General features: G+C 57.4%; 2 protein-coding genes across 3 annotated transcripts in view; one reads left to right on the forward strand and one right to left on the reverse strand.

The window, feature by feature from the left end:
- Positions 1-2664: 2664 nt before the first annotated feature.
- MEX3C (mex-3 RNA binding family member C) lies at positions 2665-4212 on the forward strand (the record flags this gene model as incomplete). Its single annotated transcript, XM_033085863.2, has 1 exon — positions 2665-4212. A coding segment is annotated over one exon (1164 nt), but the record flags the coding sequence as incomplete, so codon positions are not given.
- Positions 4213-8725: 4513 nt separating this feature from the next.
- SMAD4 (SMAD family member 4) overlaps positions 8726-16818 on the reverse strand; it is a 32372-nt gene continuing 24279 nt past the window's right edge. For both annotated transcript variants that reach the window (XM_033086081.2, XM_033086082.2), the window contains 3 exons: positions 15662-15830; positions 13792-13930; positions 8726-10601 (listed from right to left, as the gene is read on the reverse strand). In XM_033086081.2, the coding sequence (XP_032941972.1) occupies positions 10390-10601; positions 13792-13930; positions 15662-15830 (520 nt within the window). In that variant the 3' untranslated portion in view covers positions 8726-10389. The remainder of the gene's footprint in view (positions 10602-13791; positions 13931-15661; positions 15831-16818) is intronic.

Here is a 16818-nt window from a genome sequence, read left to right on the forward strand (position 1 = left end):
CACAGGGATGGAGCGGGGCTGGGTCAAGGGCACGGAGCACACACAGGGATGGAGCCGGGGCTGGGTCGGGCACGAGCACACACCGGATGAGCGGGGCTGGGTCCGTGCAGGGCACGGAGCACACACAGGATGGAGCGGGGCTGGTCAGTGCAGGGCACGGAGCACCACACAGGGAGTGGCGGGGCTGGGTCGTGCAGGGCATCGGAGCACACACAGGATGGGCGGTGCTGGGTCAGGGCACGGAGCACAACCGGGTGGAGCGGGGATGGGTCAGGGCACGGAGCACACACAGGGATGGAGCGGGGCTGGGATCAGTGCAGGGCACTGGAGCCACACAGGGATGGAGCGGGGCTGGGTCAGGGCACGAGCACACACAGGGAAGGGCGGGGCTGGGTCAGGGCACGGAGCACCACGGGATGAGCGGGGGCTGGGTCAGTCAGTCGGAGCACACACAGGATGGAGCGGCCTGGGTCAGTGCACGGGAGCACAACACAGGGATAGGAGCGGGCTGGGTCATTGCATTGCACGGAGCACACACAGGGATGGAGCGGGGCTGGGTCAGTGCAGGGCACGGAGCACACACAGGGATGGAGCGGGCTGGGTCAGGGCACGGAGCACACACAGGGATGGAGCGGGGCTGGGTCAGGGCACGGAGCACACACAGGGATGGAGCGGGGCTGGGTCAGGGCACGGAGCACACACAGGGATGGAGCGGGGCTGGGTCAGGGCACGGAGCACACACAGGGATGGAGCGGGGCTGGGTCAGGGCACGGAGCACACACAGGGATGGAGCGGGGCTGGGTCAGTGCAGGGCACGGAGCACACACAGGGATGGAGCGGGGCTGGGTCAGTGCAGGGCACGGAGCACACACAGGGATGGAGCGGGGCTGGGTCAGTGCAGGGCACGGAGCACACACAGGGATGGAGCGGGGCTGGGTCAGTGCAGGGCACGGAGCACACACAGGGATGGAGCGGGGCTGGGTCAGGGCACGGAGCACACACAGGGATGGAGCGGGGCTGGGTCAGGGCACGGAGCACACACAGGGATGGCGCGGGGCTGGGTCAGGGCACGGAGCACACACAGGGATGGAGCGGGCTGGGTCAGGGCACGGAGCACACACAGGGATGGAGCGGGGCTGGGTCAGTGCAGGGCACGGAGCACACACAGGGATGGAGGGGGCTGGGTCAGGGCACGGAGCACACACAGGGATGGAGCGGGGCTGGGTCAGGGCACGGAGCACACACAGGGATGGAGCGGGGCTGGGTCAGGGCACGGAGCACACACAGGGATGGAGCGGGGCTGGGTCAGTGCACGGAGCACACACAGGGATGGAGCGGGGCTGGGTCAGGGCACGGAGCACACACAGGGATGGAGCGGGGCTGGGTCAGTGCAGGGCACGGAGCACACACAGGGATGGAGCGGGGCTGGGTCAGTGCAGGGCACGGAGCACACACAGGGATGGAGCGGGGCTGGGTCAGGGCACGGAGCACACACAGGGATGGAGCGGGGCTGGGTCAGTGCAGGGCACGGAGCACACACAGGGATGGAGCGGGGCTGGGTCAGGGCACGGAGCACACACAGGGATGGAGCGGGGCTGGGTCAGTGCAGGGCACGGAGCACACACAGGGATGGAGCGGGGCTGGGTCAGTGCAGGGCACGGAGCACACACAGGGATGGAGCGGGGCTGGGTCAGGGCACGGAGCACACACTGGGATGGAGCGGGGCTGGGTCAGGGCACGGAGCACACACAGGGATGGAGCGGGGCTGGGTCAGGGCACGGAGCACACACAGGGATGGAGCGGGGCTGGGTCAGGGCACGGAGCACACACAGGGATGGAGCGGGGCTGGGTCAGGGCACGGAGCACACACAGGGATGGAGCGGGGCTGGGTCAGTGCAGGGCACGGAGCACCCACAGGGATGGAGCGGGGCTGGGTCAGGGCACGGAGCACACACAGGGATGGAGCGGGGCTGGGTCAGTGCAGGGCACGGAGCACACACAGGGATGGAGCGGGGCTGGGTCAGTGCAGGGCACGGAGCACACACAGGGATGGAGCGGGGCTGGGTCAGGGCACGGAGCACACACAGGGATGGAGCGGGGCTGGGTCAGTGCAGGGCACGGAGCACACACATCCCTAGCAGTCACGGTGTGGTAAATGAGCCGTTAAGTTTTGGTGTGTGTTTGTGTTCACCTGGTCCGCTGAGGGGAGATCCCACTGATCTCCGCTTGTGTGCAGCCTGTGTCTCAGCTCCTGAGGAGCAGTTCAGGGAGGGGTCTCCTCATCCCAGACAGCAAAGCAGAGTTCACATGGCCCCAGGGGAGGAGGCAGATGGAGGAAGAGTTGTTGAGGTGTCTGTGCTTGTGTGTGAACCACACTGCAGTACGGGCCCTGCTCACACCTGGGAGTGTGGGTTTGGTTTGGGGGGGCTGGGATCAGCGGCCGTGGTTCCTTGTGGATTTTTTGGGGGGCTGCAGGCAGGGCTGGGATCAGCAGCGGTGGTTCCTGTGTTTTTTGAGGTTCTGGGATCAGCAGCTGTGGCTCCCTGTGGGTTTTGGGGGGCTGGGATCAGCAGCCGTGGTCCCTGTGGGTTTTGGGGGGCTGGGATCAGCAGCCGTGGTCCCTGTGTTTTTTGGGGATGCCCGCTCCGTCCCCGCTGACCCGGCCGTTCCCGCACAGGCTGCAAGATCAAGGCGCTGCGGGCCAAGACCAACACGTACATCAAGACGCCGCTGCGCGGGGAGGAGCCGGTGTTCCTGGTGACGGGGCGGCGGGAGGACGTGGCGGCGGCGCGCAGGGAGATCCTGTCGGCGGCCGAGCACTTCTCGCTGATCCGGGCCACGCGCGGCAAGGGCGGCGCGGGCGCGGCGGCGCTGCCGGGGCAGACCACGGTGCAGGTGCGGGTGCCGTACCGCGTGGTGGGGCTGGTGGTGGGGCTGCGCGGCGCCACCATCAAGCGCATCCAGGAGCAGACGCACACGTACATCGTGACGCCCAGCCGCGACAAGGAGCCCGTGTTCGAGGTGACGGGCATGCCCGAGAACGTGGACCGGGCCCGCGAGGAGATCGAGATGCACATCGCCCTGCGCACCGGCGCCTTCCTGGGGCCCGGCGGCGACAGCGACTTCCGCGCCAACGGCACCGAGGTGTGCCCGGAGAGCCCCGCGTGGCCGCGCCCCGCGCCCCGCGCCCGCACGGCCTGCAGCTACCGCACCGACAGCTCCAGCTCGCTGGGCAGCGCCTCCACCGACTCCTACTTCGGCCGCCTGGCCGACTTCAGCCCCCCCAGCCCCTTCGGCGCCGGCGGGTTCTGGTTCGGCGAGGCGCTGCCCGCCGCCGAGGAGCTGGCGCTGGACTCGCCCGCCCACGAGCCGCTGCCCGCGCCCTCCCCGACCATCTGGGCGCCGCTGGAGCCCGCGGCCGCGCTGGGCCCGGGCGGGTCGGGCGCGGGCAGCGCCGCTGGGGCCCCGTGCCGCGGCAGCCAGCCGCCCACGCCGCGCCTGTCGCCCACCTTCTCCGAGAGCCTGGAGCACCCGCTGGCCCGGCGGGGCTGCCCCCAGCCCGCGCTGCCCATCCACATCCCCGCCTTCTCCACCGGTACCGACAGCTACTCCTCGTCCGCCGGCGGCTCCGCGTCCAGCTCGCCCCCCGAGAGCCGGCGCCGCCCCGACTGCGCGCTGTGCCTGGAGGGCGAGGCCGGCGCCGCGCTCGTGCCCTGCGGACACGCGCTGTTCTGCGCGCCCTGCGCCGGCCGCGTGTGCGAGCGCGCCGCGCCCGCCTGCCCCGTGTGCCGGGCCGCCGTCACGCAGGCCATCCAGATCCACTCCTGAGCCCCCCGGGGACACCGGGGGGGGCTGCACCCCCGTCCCACGGCCGGAAAACAAACCCCGTGGGCTGTTGCAAAGGCTCCGTGCCCCAGCCAGGCCACTTCCAATGCTGCCTTCTCTACACTGCCAGCGCTCCAAACAGGTTTGGGAACAGCCCCGCGCTCTGCTCTGCAGCACGGCTCACGCCTGAGCCTGCCCCTCGCCTCTGCTCCCGCACAGCGCTCCGGGAGCCGCCGGGGCCAGAGCAGGGCTGGGAGAGCCCGGCCGGACACCCGGGGGGCAGGGATGGCTCTGAGATGGCCACACGGACCTGCGGGAGCGGCCTGGCTGGGCCTGGCTGGGCAGGGCCGTGCTGGCCGAGCGACCTGTCCTGGTCCTGTCCAAGCTCTGCAGCCCCAGGGTCCTGTCCCAGGTCCTGTCCCGCTCCCTGTCCCGCTCCCTGTCCCTGTCCCGGTCCCTCCCGCTCTCCCCAGCCCCGCCGCTCCCGGCCGTGCTGACATTCCGCTCACCGCTCCGGCCGAGCTGTCCCCAGGTCGCCTTTCCCCCGAGCCCGCAGATCAAGATGTGAAGCGTTCCGTGATGTCCGGCCCCCGTCCTGCACACACCCCAGATAACGTTTGATTTTTGGTGAGGAAGAGGAAAACCGGGGAGCTGCCTGCCTGCCCTCGTGGTGGTGTTCGCTTCTCAGCCCTGAAATCAGTTTGCTTCATTTCCAAAACGCCTTTCCAACCATGAGTTTGAAAGAAAAGAAAGGAAAAGAGAGTCTCCCGAATTCTTGCATTTCACCCTGTGGATGTTTCCAGCCCTTTCATCCTCAGTGTGTTCCCAAATCTGTGCTGGCAAATGTTGAAACAACAAAAAACAAGCAAATGGAACCATATAAAAAACCAAAAAAAAGGAGGAGGAAAGAAAGGATAAAAAATACTAACAGGAGTTCTGGTGGATTTTTTTTTTAAAGCATTATTTTCCCAAGAAAAACCTTTTTTTCTCAGTATAACAGAAAAAAAAAATAAAAAGGGTGAAATGAAATCACACGTACGTAGAACTAGCAAACACGCAGAGAAAACTTTATTTTTTATTTCCACTTGAAGAGTTACATTTCGTATTACAAAGTTTACAGGCAACGGTTTTTATTTTTGTGATTCCCAGTCCGGGAGCTGCCCCGGCCCGTCCTGCAGCGCTCCGGTGTCCGAGTGTCCGAGTGTCCGAGTGTCCGTGCCGCAGAGCGGGCGGGGCCGGGGCTGGGCTCGGTATTTGCTAATTTTGCTACACTTTTTGTTATGTATATGTAGGGAGGTCGTAGAGGTTACAGACCCGATTTGAGTAAAGTTTAAACGAGAAAATAAAACAAATCCATATATTTTATGATAAAGGGCCTCTAACTTATGACGGCCAAAGCACTGATATTATATATTTGCTGTAAAGAGAAATAAGAGTTTTATTTTTCTGGTATTACAAGTTACTTAATAAAGACTTGTTTCCATTAACTGGAACGTTCTTCTGCCTGGCGGTCACTGGGGGAGGGTGGGGGGCTCAGAAACCTCAAAATGAGGGGTTTGGGGCTGGGGGCTCTGTGTGGGATTTGGGGTTGAGGACTCCTTGTGTGAGGGGTTTGAGGATGGGGGCTCAGAAACCCCAAAATCCCTTGAGGGGTTCCAGGTGAGGGGTTTGGGGCTGAGGGCTCAGAGAGATTTGGGGCTGGGGGTTCCAGGTAAGGGATTTGGGGCTGGGGGCTCAGAGGATTTTGGGGCTGGGGGTTCTGTGTGGGATTTGGGGCTGGGGGTTCTGGGTGAGGGATTTGGGGCTGGGGGCTCAGAGAGATTTGGGGCTGGAGGTTCCAGAAGAGGGATATGGGGCTGGGGGCTCAAATTTGGGGCTGGGGACTCTGAGGGATTTGGGGTTGGGGGTTCCCTGCGTGAGAGATTTGGGGCTGGGGGTTCCAGGTAAGGGATTTGGGGCTGGGAGTTCTGTGTGGGATTTGGGAATGGGGGCTCTGAAGGATTTGGGTCTGGGGGCTCTGTGGGAGATTTGGGTCTGTGGCTTCCATGTGAGGGATTTGGGTGTGGAGGCTCTGTGTGTGTGTGAAGGATTTGGGTCTGGGGGCTCGGGTGGGCTCGGGGCCCGGCTTTGGGCCGCTCGGGTCGCGGTCCCGGTTCGCTGCTCCGCGGTCGTGCCGTCCCGCGTGGAATCCGCTCCGGCCGCGGGAGGGAAGCGCTCGCCCCCGCGCTAGCAGTGTTAGTCCCGATTTTTGTTAAGGAATCGTTAAACTCGGGTTTTTCCTCGATTCCTGAGGCGATGCGCTGCCTTCCCGGGTGGGTCCGTGCTGTCCCGGGTCGGTCCGTGCTGTCCCGGGTGGGTCCGTGCTGTCCCGGGTCGGTCCGTGCTGTCCCGGGTGGGTCCGTGCTGTCCCGGGAAGGCGCCGCCGGCCCCGCTTTCCCGCGGCGGCACCGAGCTGGTCCCGAGCGCTCCGTGCCCGGTAATCCCATCCCGAGCCTGGCCGGGATCAGGGTCATTCCCGGCAATCCCGGGTCCTGTTCTGGATCAGGGTCAGTCCCGGCAATCCCGGGTCCTGTTCCGGATCAGGGTCAGTCCCGGCAATCCCGGGTCCAGACCGGGATCAGGGTCAGTCCCGGCAATCCCGGGTCCTGTTCTGGATCAGGGTCAGTCCCGGCTATCCCGGGTCCTGTTCTGGATCAGGGTCAGTCCCGGCAATCCCGGGTCCTGTTCTGGATCAGGGTCAGTCCCACAATCCCGTCCCGGGGCCGCTCCGGCCGTCCCTGTCCGGGGCTGGGGGCGGGCGGGGCAGTGCCGGCACTGACCGCTGACCGCTGACCGCTGACCGCTGAGCGCTGACCACCCGCAGGGCCGGGGCTCGTCCCGCTCCCCGCAGAGCCGAGCCGGGTCCGCCCAGGGTTCAGGTTCCATTTGGGAAATCCCCGCTCGGGTCCCGCGGCCCTCGGGGTGAGAGCCCGGCACCCCCAGCCCGGGAGGGAGCGGACACCGGGACTGGAATGGGGGCAGGGCAGAGTTCGGGGAACCCCGCGGTGAGCCCGGGGCTGCGGCCACGGAGGAGCTCCCGGGGAAGCTCAGATCGCCGTCCTGCAGTTCCCGGACACTCCAGCACTGCTGGACACTCCAGAGCTGCTGGACACTCCAGCACTGCCGGACACTCCTGGAGCTACCGGACACTCCCGGGGTTGTCGGACACAGAACACGCAAAAACCAAAAATGACCAGCTTGTGTTGCTGACCTCATCCCTGTGCCCATCCCTGTGCCCATCCCATCCCTGTGCCCATCTCTGTGCCCATCCCTGTGCCCATCCCATCCCTGTACCCATCCCATCCCTGTGCCCATCCCATCCCTGTGTCCATCCCTGTGCCCATCCCTGTGCCCATCCCTGTGCCCATCTCTGTGCCCATCCCTGTGCCCATCCCATCCCTGTGTCCATCCCTGTGCCCATCCCTGTGCCCATCCCTGTGCCCATCCCATCCCTGTGCCCATCCCTGTGCCCATGCCATCCCTGTGCCCATGCCATCCCTGTGCCCATCCCATCCCATCCCTGTGCCCATCCCATCCCATCCCTGTGCCCATCCCATCCCCGTGCCCATCCCATCCCATCCCATCCCTGTTCCCATCCCATCCCTGTGCCCATCCCTGTGCCCATCCCATCCCCGTGCCCATCCCATCCCATCCCATCCCATCCCTGTGCCCATCCCATCCTTGTGCCCATCCCATCCCTGTGCCCATCCCATCCCTGTGTCCATCCCTGTGCCCATCCCTGTGCCCATCCCTGTGCCCATCCCATCCCTGTGCCCATCCCCGTGCCCATCCCATCCCTGTGTCCATCCCTGTGCCCATCCCCGTGCCCATCCCATCCCTGTGCACATCCCATCCCTGGCCCCGGCCTGGAGCTCTCCCCGCCCCTGCGCAGCTCTGGGTGCCCTCACAAGTCAAAGTTCACTGCTGAATGAAACGAAGCAGCCGGCACTGGAATCTTTACCTTTTTTAATCAAAAACATACTCTGTTACAGAATTTCAGGAAAGTTAGCTACAGTATATTATCCACAAACTAGGTCTAATGAAAAACGTACAGGAAGCTACAGAGGAACTACTGGGAATTCTGGTGACCGCTTATCAAAAGGCAATGGCTGAAGAAACGAAAAGAAAAGCTTAACCAGGTTTCCTCACCTGGAAAACCCTCCCGGGGCGATTTTCGGGTTATGGGTGCTGCACAGCTCTCAATGCAGCCCAACAAACTGCGGGGTGCCACCGAACCTCGCTCACAGTGCCCTGGAGCTGGTCTGTGTGTCTGTCAGGGGCTCAGCTCTCCCAGCTCCAGACAGACACACAGACCTGTCAGGGGCTCAGCTCTCCCAGCTCCAGACAGACACACAGACCTGTCAGGGGCTCAGCTCTCCCAGCTCCAGACAGACACACAGACCTGCCAGGGGCTCAGCTCTCCCAGCTCCAGACAGACACACAGACCTGTCAGGGGCTCAGCTCTCCCAGCTCCAGACAGACACACAGACCTGTCAGGGGCTCAGCTCTCCCAGCTCCAGACAGACACACAGACCTGCCAGGGGCTCAGCTCTCCCAGCTCCAGACAGACACACAGACCTGCCAGGGGCTCAGCTCTCCCAGCTCCAGACAGACACACAGACCTGCCAGGGGCTCAGCTCTCCCAGCTCCAGACAGACACACAGACCTGTCAGGGGCTCAGCTCTCCCAGCTCCCAGACAGACACACAGACCTGTCAGGGGCTCAGCTCTCCCAGCTCCAGACAGACACACAGACCTGTCAGGGGCTCAGCTCTCCCAGCTCCAGACAGACACACAGACCTGTCAGGGGCTCAGCTCTCCCAGCTCCAGACAGACACACAGACCTGTCAGGGGCTCAGCTCTCCCAGCTCCAGACAGACACACAGACCTGTCAGGGGCTCTGTCTGCTGCTGCTGCCTTGCCATAAAAATACAAAGGTTGGTTTAACAGCATATTAAAAACTAAGGATAAGATTGTCTCGTTTAACAGCTGGGAGCGCACCCTTTTGGGAGCTGCCTGGAGAGGATGAATGCCTTTTCAGCTCCTACTGCCTCTGCCTCCTGATGCACAGAGGGATTTCCTGCAATAAAACCATCAGATATTGTTCTGTCCTGCTCTGAACATTCTGGGTCAGGCGGACACCGGCAGGAAATCTCGCCTTGGGTGAATCCTTTCAGAATGTGAGGCCGAGCCAGCCTCTCCCTGCCTGGCCCGGGTTTGGCACGGGCACAACGCCAGCCAGGGGTGCCGGGCTCCTGCCAAACCAAACCCGGGAGAGCAGCAGGGACAGCGAGGGGGCTGCCACCCGAGAGGGAGCCAAGGGATCTCGTTAAAACCCAGCCCCAGGGAGGCAGAACAAGGGAATGAATGGAAACAGGGACAATCGCCCATTTGTGTCCCCGCCCCGCCGCTCAGCGCGCAGCCACAGCTCGGCACAAACCGCGTTTTTAAGAAGGGCACTGAAGAAAAGCAGAGCTGGCAGCGCTGCGGGAGCCACTGCCCCTGGAGGCGGTCACCGATGGCAGAGGGCTAAAATAACCAGGAGCTATAAAAACAGGTTTGCCATCTTGCCCTGAGTGGAAATGGTGAACGGGTACAAAATCCCAGTCCTAAACACCCATGGGTTACCATACATACTCCATGATATACGCGAGTCAAAGGAGTCATGCAAATTTATCCAGAGTACATGCTAAGGGGCTTTTTTTTGGGTTTTTTTTGGTTTTTTTTTTGAGGAAAATCATACAGGTCAGTAGTAATTACGAAAATACGTTCTGCCATGAGGCACTCACGATACAATTTCAGTGGTGATGTTGCAGGCTGGGTGTTTCACCCTAAACTGAAAGTATCCGTTTCCTTTAGTGTTTTAAAACTCACATGACTATATTAAAAAAAAATCTAGGATGTCTCCTTTTTTTTTTTTTAAACTAAAGAAGTTTTTGATCAATGCCAACAACATGTTATGTGTCATCCCCTCACTTTTTGGCAGCTGCTAGGCTTTAACCTGGAAAAATCATAACATGATCGCCAACAAAATAAAGAAGTCTTGTGTTAACTACTGTTCCCTAAACAGAATATCACAAATCAGCTGGAATTTTAAAGTCGCTACAAGGTAAATGTTTTGTAACTACTAGAAGGAATTTTCAGATATAAATATATATATAATATATATTCTGCATACAAAAGGCTCCCGTGAGGCTGTCACCAAGGTGTCGTGGCAGGGAAGGAGAGTTTCAAAGGGAACAAACCCAACACTCTGAAGTCTCTCTAAAGCATTTACCTCCCACTTCAGGCCCTGTCCTCACGACTACCGAGCTCTGGAAACAACCGAAACCCAAAAATCCTGCGCGTTCAGGTTCTTTCTGCTAAGAGCAAGGCGGCAAACACATGTTTAAAACCTGTTTTCAGAAGGTTAAGCAGAAGGAGCAGTAAAATATATCTTGGGGTTATAAACAGAACGGTATTTTACAAGGCAGCGTGCCGAGGAGAGCGCGGCCCCGGAGCAGCAGCAGCAGCAGCAGCAGCAGGGTCAGTCCAGGGGCTGCGGGTCGGCGATGGGCATGGTGTGCAGCACCTCGTCCAGCAGCTGCAGGGCGCGGTGCAGGTGGATCTCGATCCAGCACGGCGTCTCCTTGATGCTCTGCCGCGGGTAGTCGGGCCCCCAGCCCTTGACGAAGCTCATCCTCAGGATGCACAGGCGCCGCAGGTCGTCCACGCCGATGCCGGCCGCGGCCGACAGACCTGGGGGCGGGGGGTCAGTGTCACCGTGTCCTGTCACTGCTGTCCCTGCCCTGCGCCCTCCCACCCAGCCAGGCCAGCCCTCGCTGCCCCCACCCCTCCTGTTTTGGGTTTTACAGCGCTCTGCAAAAACGGGTGCTGAGACACGAAAATCCCGACAGCCAGAGCCAGGGAGTGGGGTGGGTTGGGTTGGGTTGGGTTGGGTTGGGGTGGGTTGGGTTGGGTTGGGGTGGGTTGGGTTGGGTTGGGTTTTGTTGGGTTGGGTTGGGTTTTGTTGGGTTGGGTTGAGGTGGGTTGGGGTGGGTTGGGTTGGGGTGGGTTGGGGTGGGTTGGGTTGGGTTTTGTTGGGTTGGGTTGGGTTTTGTTGGGTTGGGTTGGGTTGGGTTGGGTTGGGGTGGGTTGGGGTGGGTTGGGTTGGGTTTTGTTGGGTCGGGGTGGGTTTTGTTGGGTTGGGTTGGGTTGGGTTGGGTTGGGGTGGGTTGGGTTGGGTTTTGTTGGGTCGGGGTGGGTTGGGTTGGGTTGGGTTGGGTTGGGTTGGGGTGGGTTGGGTTGGGGTGGGTTGGGTTGGGTTGGGTTGGGGTGGGTTGGGTTGGGGTGGGTTGGGTTGGGTTGGGTTGGGTTGGGGTGGGTTGGGTTGGGTTGGGTTTTGTTGGGTTGGGTTGGGTTTTGTTGGGTTGGGTTGGGTTGGGTTGGGGTGGGTTGGGTTGGGTTGGGTTTTGTTGGGTTGGGTTGGGTTTTGTTGGGTTGGGTTGAGGTGGGTTGGGGTGGGTTGGGTTGGGTTTTGTTGGGTCGGGGTGGGTTGGGTTGGGTTGGGTTGGGCTGGGTTGAGTTGGAAGGAGCTCAGAGCCCATCCCATCCCACCCCTGCCATGGCAGGGACACCTCCCACTGCCCCAGGCTGCTCCAAGCCCATCCAGCCCGGCCTTGGGATCCAGGGGCAGCCACACCCGCGCGTCCTGCCTGCCCTCACAGCCAGCAATTCCTCCCCAACATCCTCTCTATCCCCACAGGAACCAGCAGGATCAACCCCAAATGCGAACAGCACTGTGGAAACCCAGCCACAAAACGCTGATTTCTGAGGTTTGCCAAATGCTGCGTTTCCCACCCAAGAACTCAGACTGGGCACCTGCAGGAAGCCTGATTAACAAACCACACCACCCCCAGCTGACAGGGCAGGAAGATAAATACAGCTGGCCAAGGCAAAGAGGTGACAAACATTCCTCAAAATGCCTTTCAAAGCTCGCAGGGCAGCTGGAGAGAGCCGTGGGCAGCACAAGGAATGCCACGGCACACAAGGCAGCCTGAGCCATGTAAGCTCCTACTCCAAAAGTGCTTTGGAACGATTTCAACAATCCAGAATTTAGGAAAACACCAGCCCAGAGTGTTAATAACAAAAAAGAGGGATAAAAAACCACCCTCAGCTTTCCTTGAGAACCTTGACAGTAGGTGCTCCTACACCTCGTCAAGGACTCCTGCCCAAAAATCCCTGTTGTTTGGAGCAAAGTTTTTATGAGCTTAAACACAAACACATTTCTCAAGCTGGGCTGTGAGCAGCCACAAGTGGCTCTGTTCAGAGGAACAGAGTGACGCTGTTTGACCTTGCACATCAAAGTTTCCTGCTGTGCTCTAGGACAGGCAGCAGCCACTTCCACATGCAGCACTCCCTGGGCACAGCCGGGTGGGCAGTGTGGGGCAGGGGCTGGGCCAAGGACGGAGTGACCAGCTGTGCCAGGCTATGGCCACTGTGCTGTGCAGGGGTCAGTGACAGGGGCTGTGCCACGCTATGGACACTGTCCATGCAGGGGTCAGTGACAGGGGCTGTCCCACGCCATGGCCACTGTCCATGCAGGGGTCAGTGACAGGGGCTGTCCCACGCTATGGCCACTGTCCATGCAGGGGTCAGTGACAGGGGCTGTCCCACGCCATGGCCACTGTCCATGCAGGGGTCAGTGACAGGGGCTGTCCCACGCCATGGCCACTGTCCATGCAGGGGTCAGTGACAGGGGCTGTCCCACGCTATGGCCACTGTCCTGTGGCAGGGACACTCAGAGGGCCAGCTCAGCCGCAGGCCCAGCTCAGAGGGCCCAGTTCACAGGCCCAGTTCACAGGCCCAGCTCACAGGCCCAGCTCTGAGGGCCAGCTCAGCTGCAGGCCCAGCTCAGGGGTAGGCCCAGCTCAGCCATAGGCCCAGCTCACAGGCCCAGCTCTGAGGCCCAGCTCACAGGTCCAGCTCACAGGCCCAGCCCAGCTCACAGGCCCAGCTCACAGGCCCAGCCCAGCTCTGAGGCCCAGCTCACAGGCCCAGCTCACAGGCCCAGCTCTGAGGCCCAGCTCACAGGCCCAGCTCTGAGGTCCAGCTCACAGGCCCAGCTCACAGGCCCAGCTCTGAGGCCCAGCTCACAGGCCCAGCTCTGAGGCCCAGCTCACAGGCCCAGTTCACAGGCCCAGCTCACAGGCCCAGCCCAGCTCACAGGCCCAGCTCAGGTGCAGGCCCAGCTCAGGTGCAGGCCCAGCTCAGAGGCCCAGCTCAGGTGCAGGCCCAGCTCACAGGCCCAGCTCACAGGCCCAGCTCAGGTGCAGGCCCAGCTCACAGGCCCAGCTCACAGGCCCAGCTCACAGGCCCAGCTCTGAGGCCCAGCTCACAGGCCCAGCTCACAGGCCCAGCTCACAGGCCCAGCTCTGAGGCCCAGCCCAGCTCACAGGCCCAGCTCACAGGCCCAGCTCTGAGGCCCAGCTCACAGGCCCAGCTCACAGGCCCAGCTCACAGGCCCAGCTCTGAGGCCCAGCCCAGCTCACAGGCCCAGCTCACAGGCCCAGCTCTGAGGCCCAGCTCACAGGCCCAGCTCACAGGCCCAGCTCACAGGCCCAGCTCTGAGGCCCAGCCCAGCTCACAGGCCCAGCTCTGAGGCCCAGCTCACAGGCCCATCTCTGAGGCCCAGCTCAGAGGCCCAGCTCAGGCGCAGGCCCAGCTCAGGTGCAGGCCCAGCTCACAGGCCCAGCTCAGGCGCAGGCCCAGCTCAGGTGCAGGCCCAGCTCACAGGCCCAGCTCACAGGCCCAGCTCAGGCGCAGGCCCAGCTCACAGGCCCAGCTCACAGGCCCAGCTCAGGCGCAGGCCCAGCTCAGGTGCAGGCCCAGCTCACAGGCCCAGCTCACCGCAGGGACACCCAGGGAGGCAGGGCCGTGCTGTACTCACTGATGGCCGGGGCGATTCCCCCCACGGAGCCCGGCCCGGGGATGTTGCCGGCCACGGCGGCTGCCTGGGCTGCGGCGGCCGCCTGGGCAGTGGCCGCCTGCTGCTGCATCTGCCGGTGGCACTGGCGCAGGTCGAACACCTGCAAACACCAAACACACAGAGCATCACGCCTGCCCACCACAGCGGGGAGAGTCACCCCCAGCCCGTCCTGAGAGCCCTCACAGCCCCCTTGTGCTCTCTCTCTTAATCTCTGCCTAAATCCTGACCAAAGTGGATCCTCAGAGATCCTTCTGTATCTCACCACACTGGGAATAGCAAAACCTGCCCAAAGCAGCACCTTGTGTAGATCACAGCCTGAAGGGTGCTACAGGCACATTAAAGCCCTGCTGCTCTGCTAAATCCTGGTATTTCCAGAAAAGTAGGAATATAAATTAAAAAAGCCAACAAGTCCCACTTCATCTCACTGACATCTGCAAGAAATACCAGTAGCTGACAGGGCTGGTGGCACTTTGTACCTTTGTGACCACTGTTTGCCACTAACACGTGCACAGAACTCTGTTTCTTTATTAGAAAGCCCACGCACAGAGCTCGAGGGGTTTCCTTCACCCTCACTGCACGGCTGCTGCAAAACTGATGGCTAAAAAGCCAAACCGCCGTGAACTGCAAGGAGTTCAGCACAAGACTGGCTTTTTGCAAGTGTGGCTTGTAAGCTCACAGTCTGTCAGAAGCGTGTCTGAGTAAGAATCTCCTCAAAATTATTTATTTCCATGCAAGACCTCTGGATCACCTCACATTTGTGACACCTTAACACACACCCTAAGCTTCTGCTGTGTTTAGATTCAGTTTCACAGCTCTGCCTTTTTTTGGAAAAAAGAGACAGATAATGTAAGCTAAAAATTTTAGCTGCAGTAATGTAAAGTAAGTAACGCAAGCTAAAAATTTTAGCTGCAGTTAAGGCTAAGTTAAGGCTAAGAATACAAAAAATCAGGAAAAAAATCCCTAAAAAATATTTTAAAAAATCCTTTAAAATAAAAAAAAAATCCAAAAAAATCAGGAAAAAAAATCCCTAAAAAATCTTTTAAAAAATCCTTTAAAATCCAAAAAAAATCCCAAAAAATCCGGAAAAAAAATCCCTAAAAAATCTTTTAAAAAATCCTTTAAAATCCAAAAAAAATAAAAAAAAATCTGGAAAAAAAAATCCCTAAAAAATCTTTTAAAAAATCCTTTAAAATCAAAAAAAAATCCAAAAAAATCCGGAAAAAAAATCCCTAAAAAATCTTTTAAAAAATCCTTTAAAATCAAAAAAAAATCCAAAAAGATCTGGAAAAAAAAAATCCCTAAAAAATCTTTTAAAAAATCCTTTAAAATCCAAAAAAATCCAAAAAAATCAGGAAAAAAAAATCCCTAAAAAATCTTTTAAAAAATCCTTTAAAATCCAAAAAAAATCCAAAAAAATCCGGAAAAAAAAATCCCTAAAAAATCTTTTAAAAAATCCTTTAAAATCCAAAAAAATCCAAAAAAATCAGGAAAAAAAATCCCTAAAAAATCTTTTAAAAAATCCTTTAAAATCCAAAAAAATCCAAAAAAATCAGGAAAAAAATCCCTAAAAAATCTTTTAAAAAATCCTTTAAAATCCAAAAAAATCCGAAAAAATCAGGAAAAAAAATCTCAAAAAAATCCTTAACGATCCCCACAAAATCCCTAAAAATCTCAAAAAAAATGTTTGTGGTGAAGTACAAAATTCACTCCCAGAGTGTCCAGATGACACTTTGAGCTCAGAGTGGTTTTGAGTGAATTCCAAAAGGAGGTGGTGAGGGCTGTGAAGGGCCAGGCTGGGAGCAGAAGAGGGAGGACTGAGGCAGGGACCCACCTTGATGTAGGCGCTGGGGTAGATCTTGTGCACGGCGTCGCCCGGGGCGCGGCCCGCCTCCCTGTCCAGGTAGTAGCTCTGCACGAACACGGCGTGGTCGCTCAGGCAGCGCACCCACACGTCCCCCTCGCCCTTGCACTCCAGCTGCACCCCCTTGCCTATGTGCAACCTGTGGAGGGAAGGGAGGGTGTCACAGTGTGACATTTCGAGGCAGGGAAAATTTGGGAGTCTGGGGATTTTTTGGAGATGTTTTTGCTTTTTTTTCCCCAATTTTTTCTGGTTTTTTGGTGGGTTTTTATGATTTTTTTTCTGATTTTTTAGGGATTTTTTTTATTTTTAAAGATTTTTAAAAAAATTTTTTAGGAATTTTTTTCTGATTTTTAGGGATATTTTTTCTGATTTTTATGGATTTTTTTGGGATCTTTAAGGATTTTTTTTGAGATTTTTTTTAGGGATTTTTTTCTGATTTTTTCGGGATTTTTTTTTATTTTTAAGCATTGTTTTTGAGATTTTTTAGGGATTTTTTTCTGATTTTTAGGGATTTTTTGGGGATTTTTTTCTGATTTTCAGGGATTTTTTTCTGATTTTTAGGGATTTTTTTGGATCTTTAAGGATTTTTTTTGAGATTTTTTTAGGGATTTTTTCTGATTTTTAGGGATTTTTTTCTGATTTTTAGGGATTTTTTCTGATTTTTAGGGGATTTTTTTTTTTTAATTTTTAAGGATTTTTTTGAGGTTTTTTTAGGAATTTTTTTCTGACTTTTCAGGGATTTTTTTCTGATTTTTAGGGATTTTTTTGGGCATCTTTAAGGATTTTTTTGGAGATTTTTTTAGGGATTTTTTCCGATTTTTAAGGATTTTTTCTGATTTTTAGGGATTTTTTTTGGGATTTTTAAGGATTTTTTAGAGATTTTTTAGGGATTTTTTTTCTGATTTTTAGGGATTTTTTTGGCATCTTGAAGGATTTTTTTGAGATTTTTTAGGGATTTTTGCTGATTTTTAAGGATTTTTTTTGAGTTTTTTTAGGGATTTTTTTAAAGATTTTTTAGGGATTTTTAAATGATTTTTAGGGACTTTTTTTTGGATTTTAAAGGATTTTTTTGAGATTTTTTTAGAGATCTTTTAGGGATTTTCTATTTTTATTTTTTACGGATTTTT

This window comes from Catharus ustulatus, chromosome Z (genome assembly GCF_009819885.2).
Source record: "Catharus ustulatus isolate bCatUst1 chromosome Z, bCatUst1.pri.v2, whole genome shotgun sequence".
NCBI classification, from domain to species: Eukaryota; Metazoa; Chordata; class Aves; order Passeriformes; family Turdidae; genus Catharus; species Catharus ustulatus.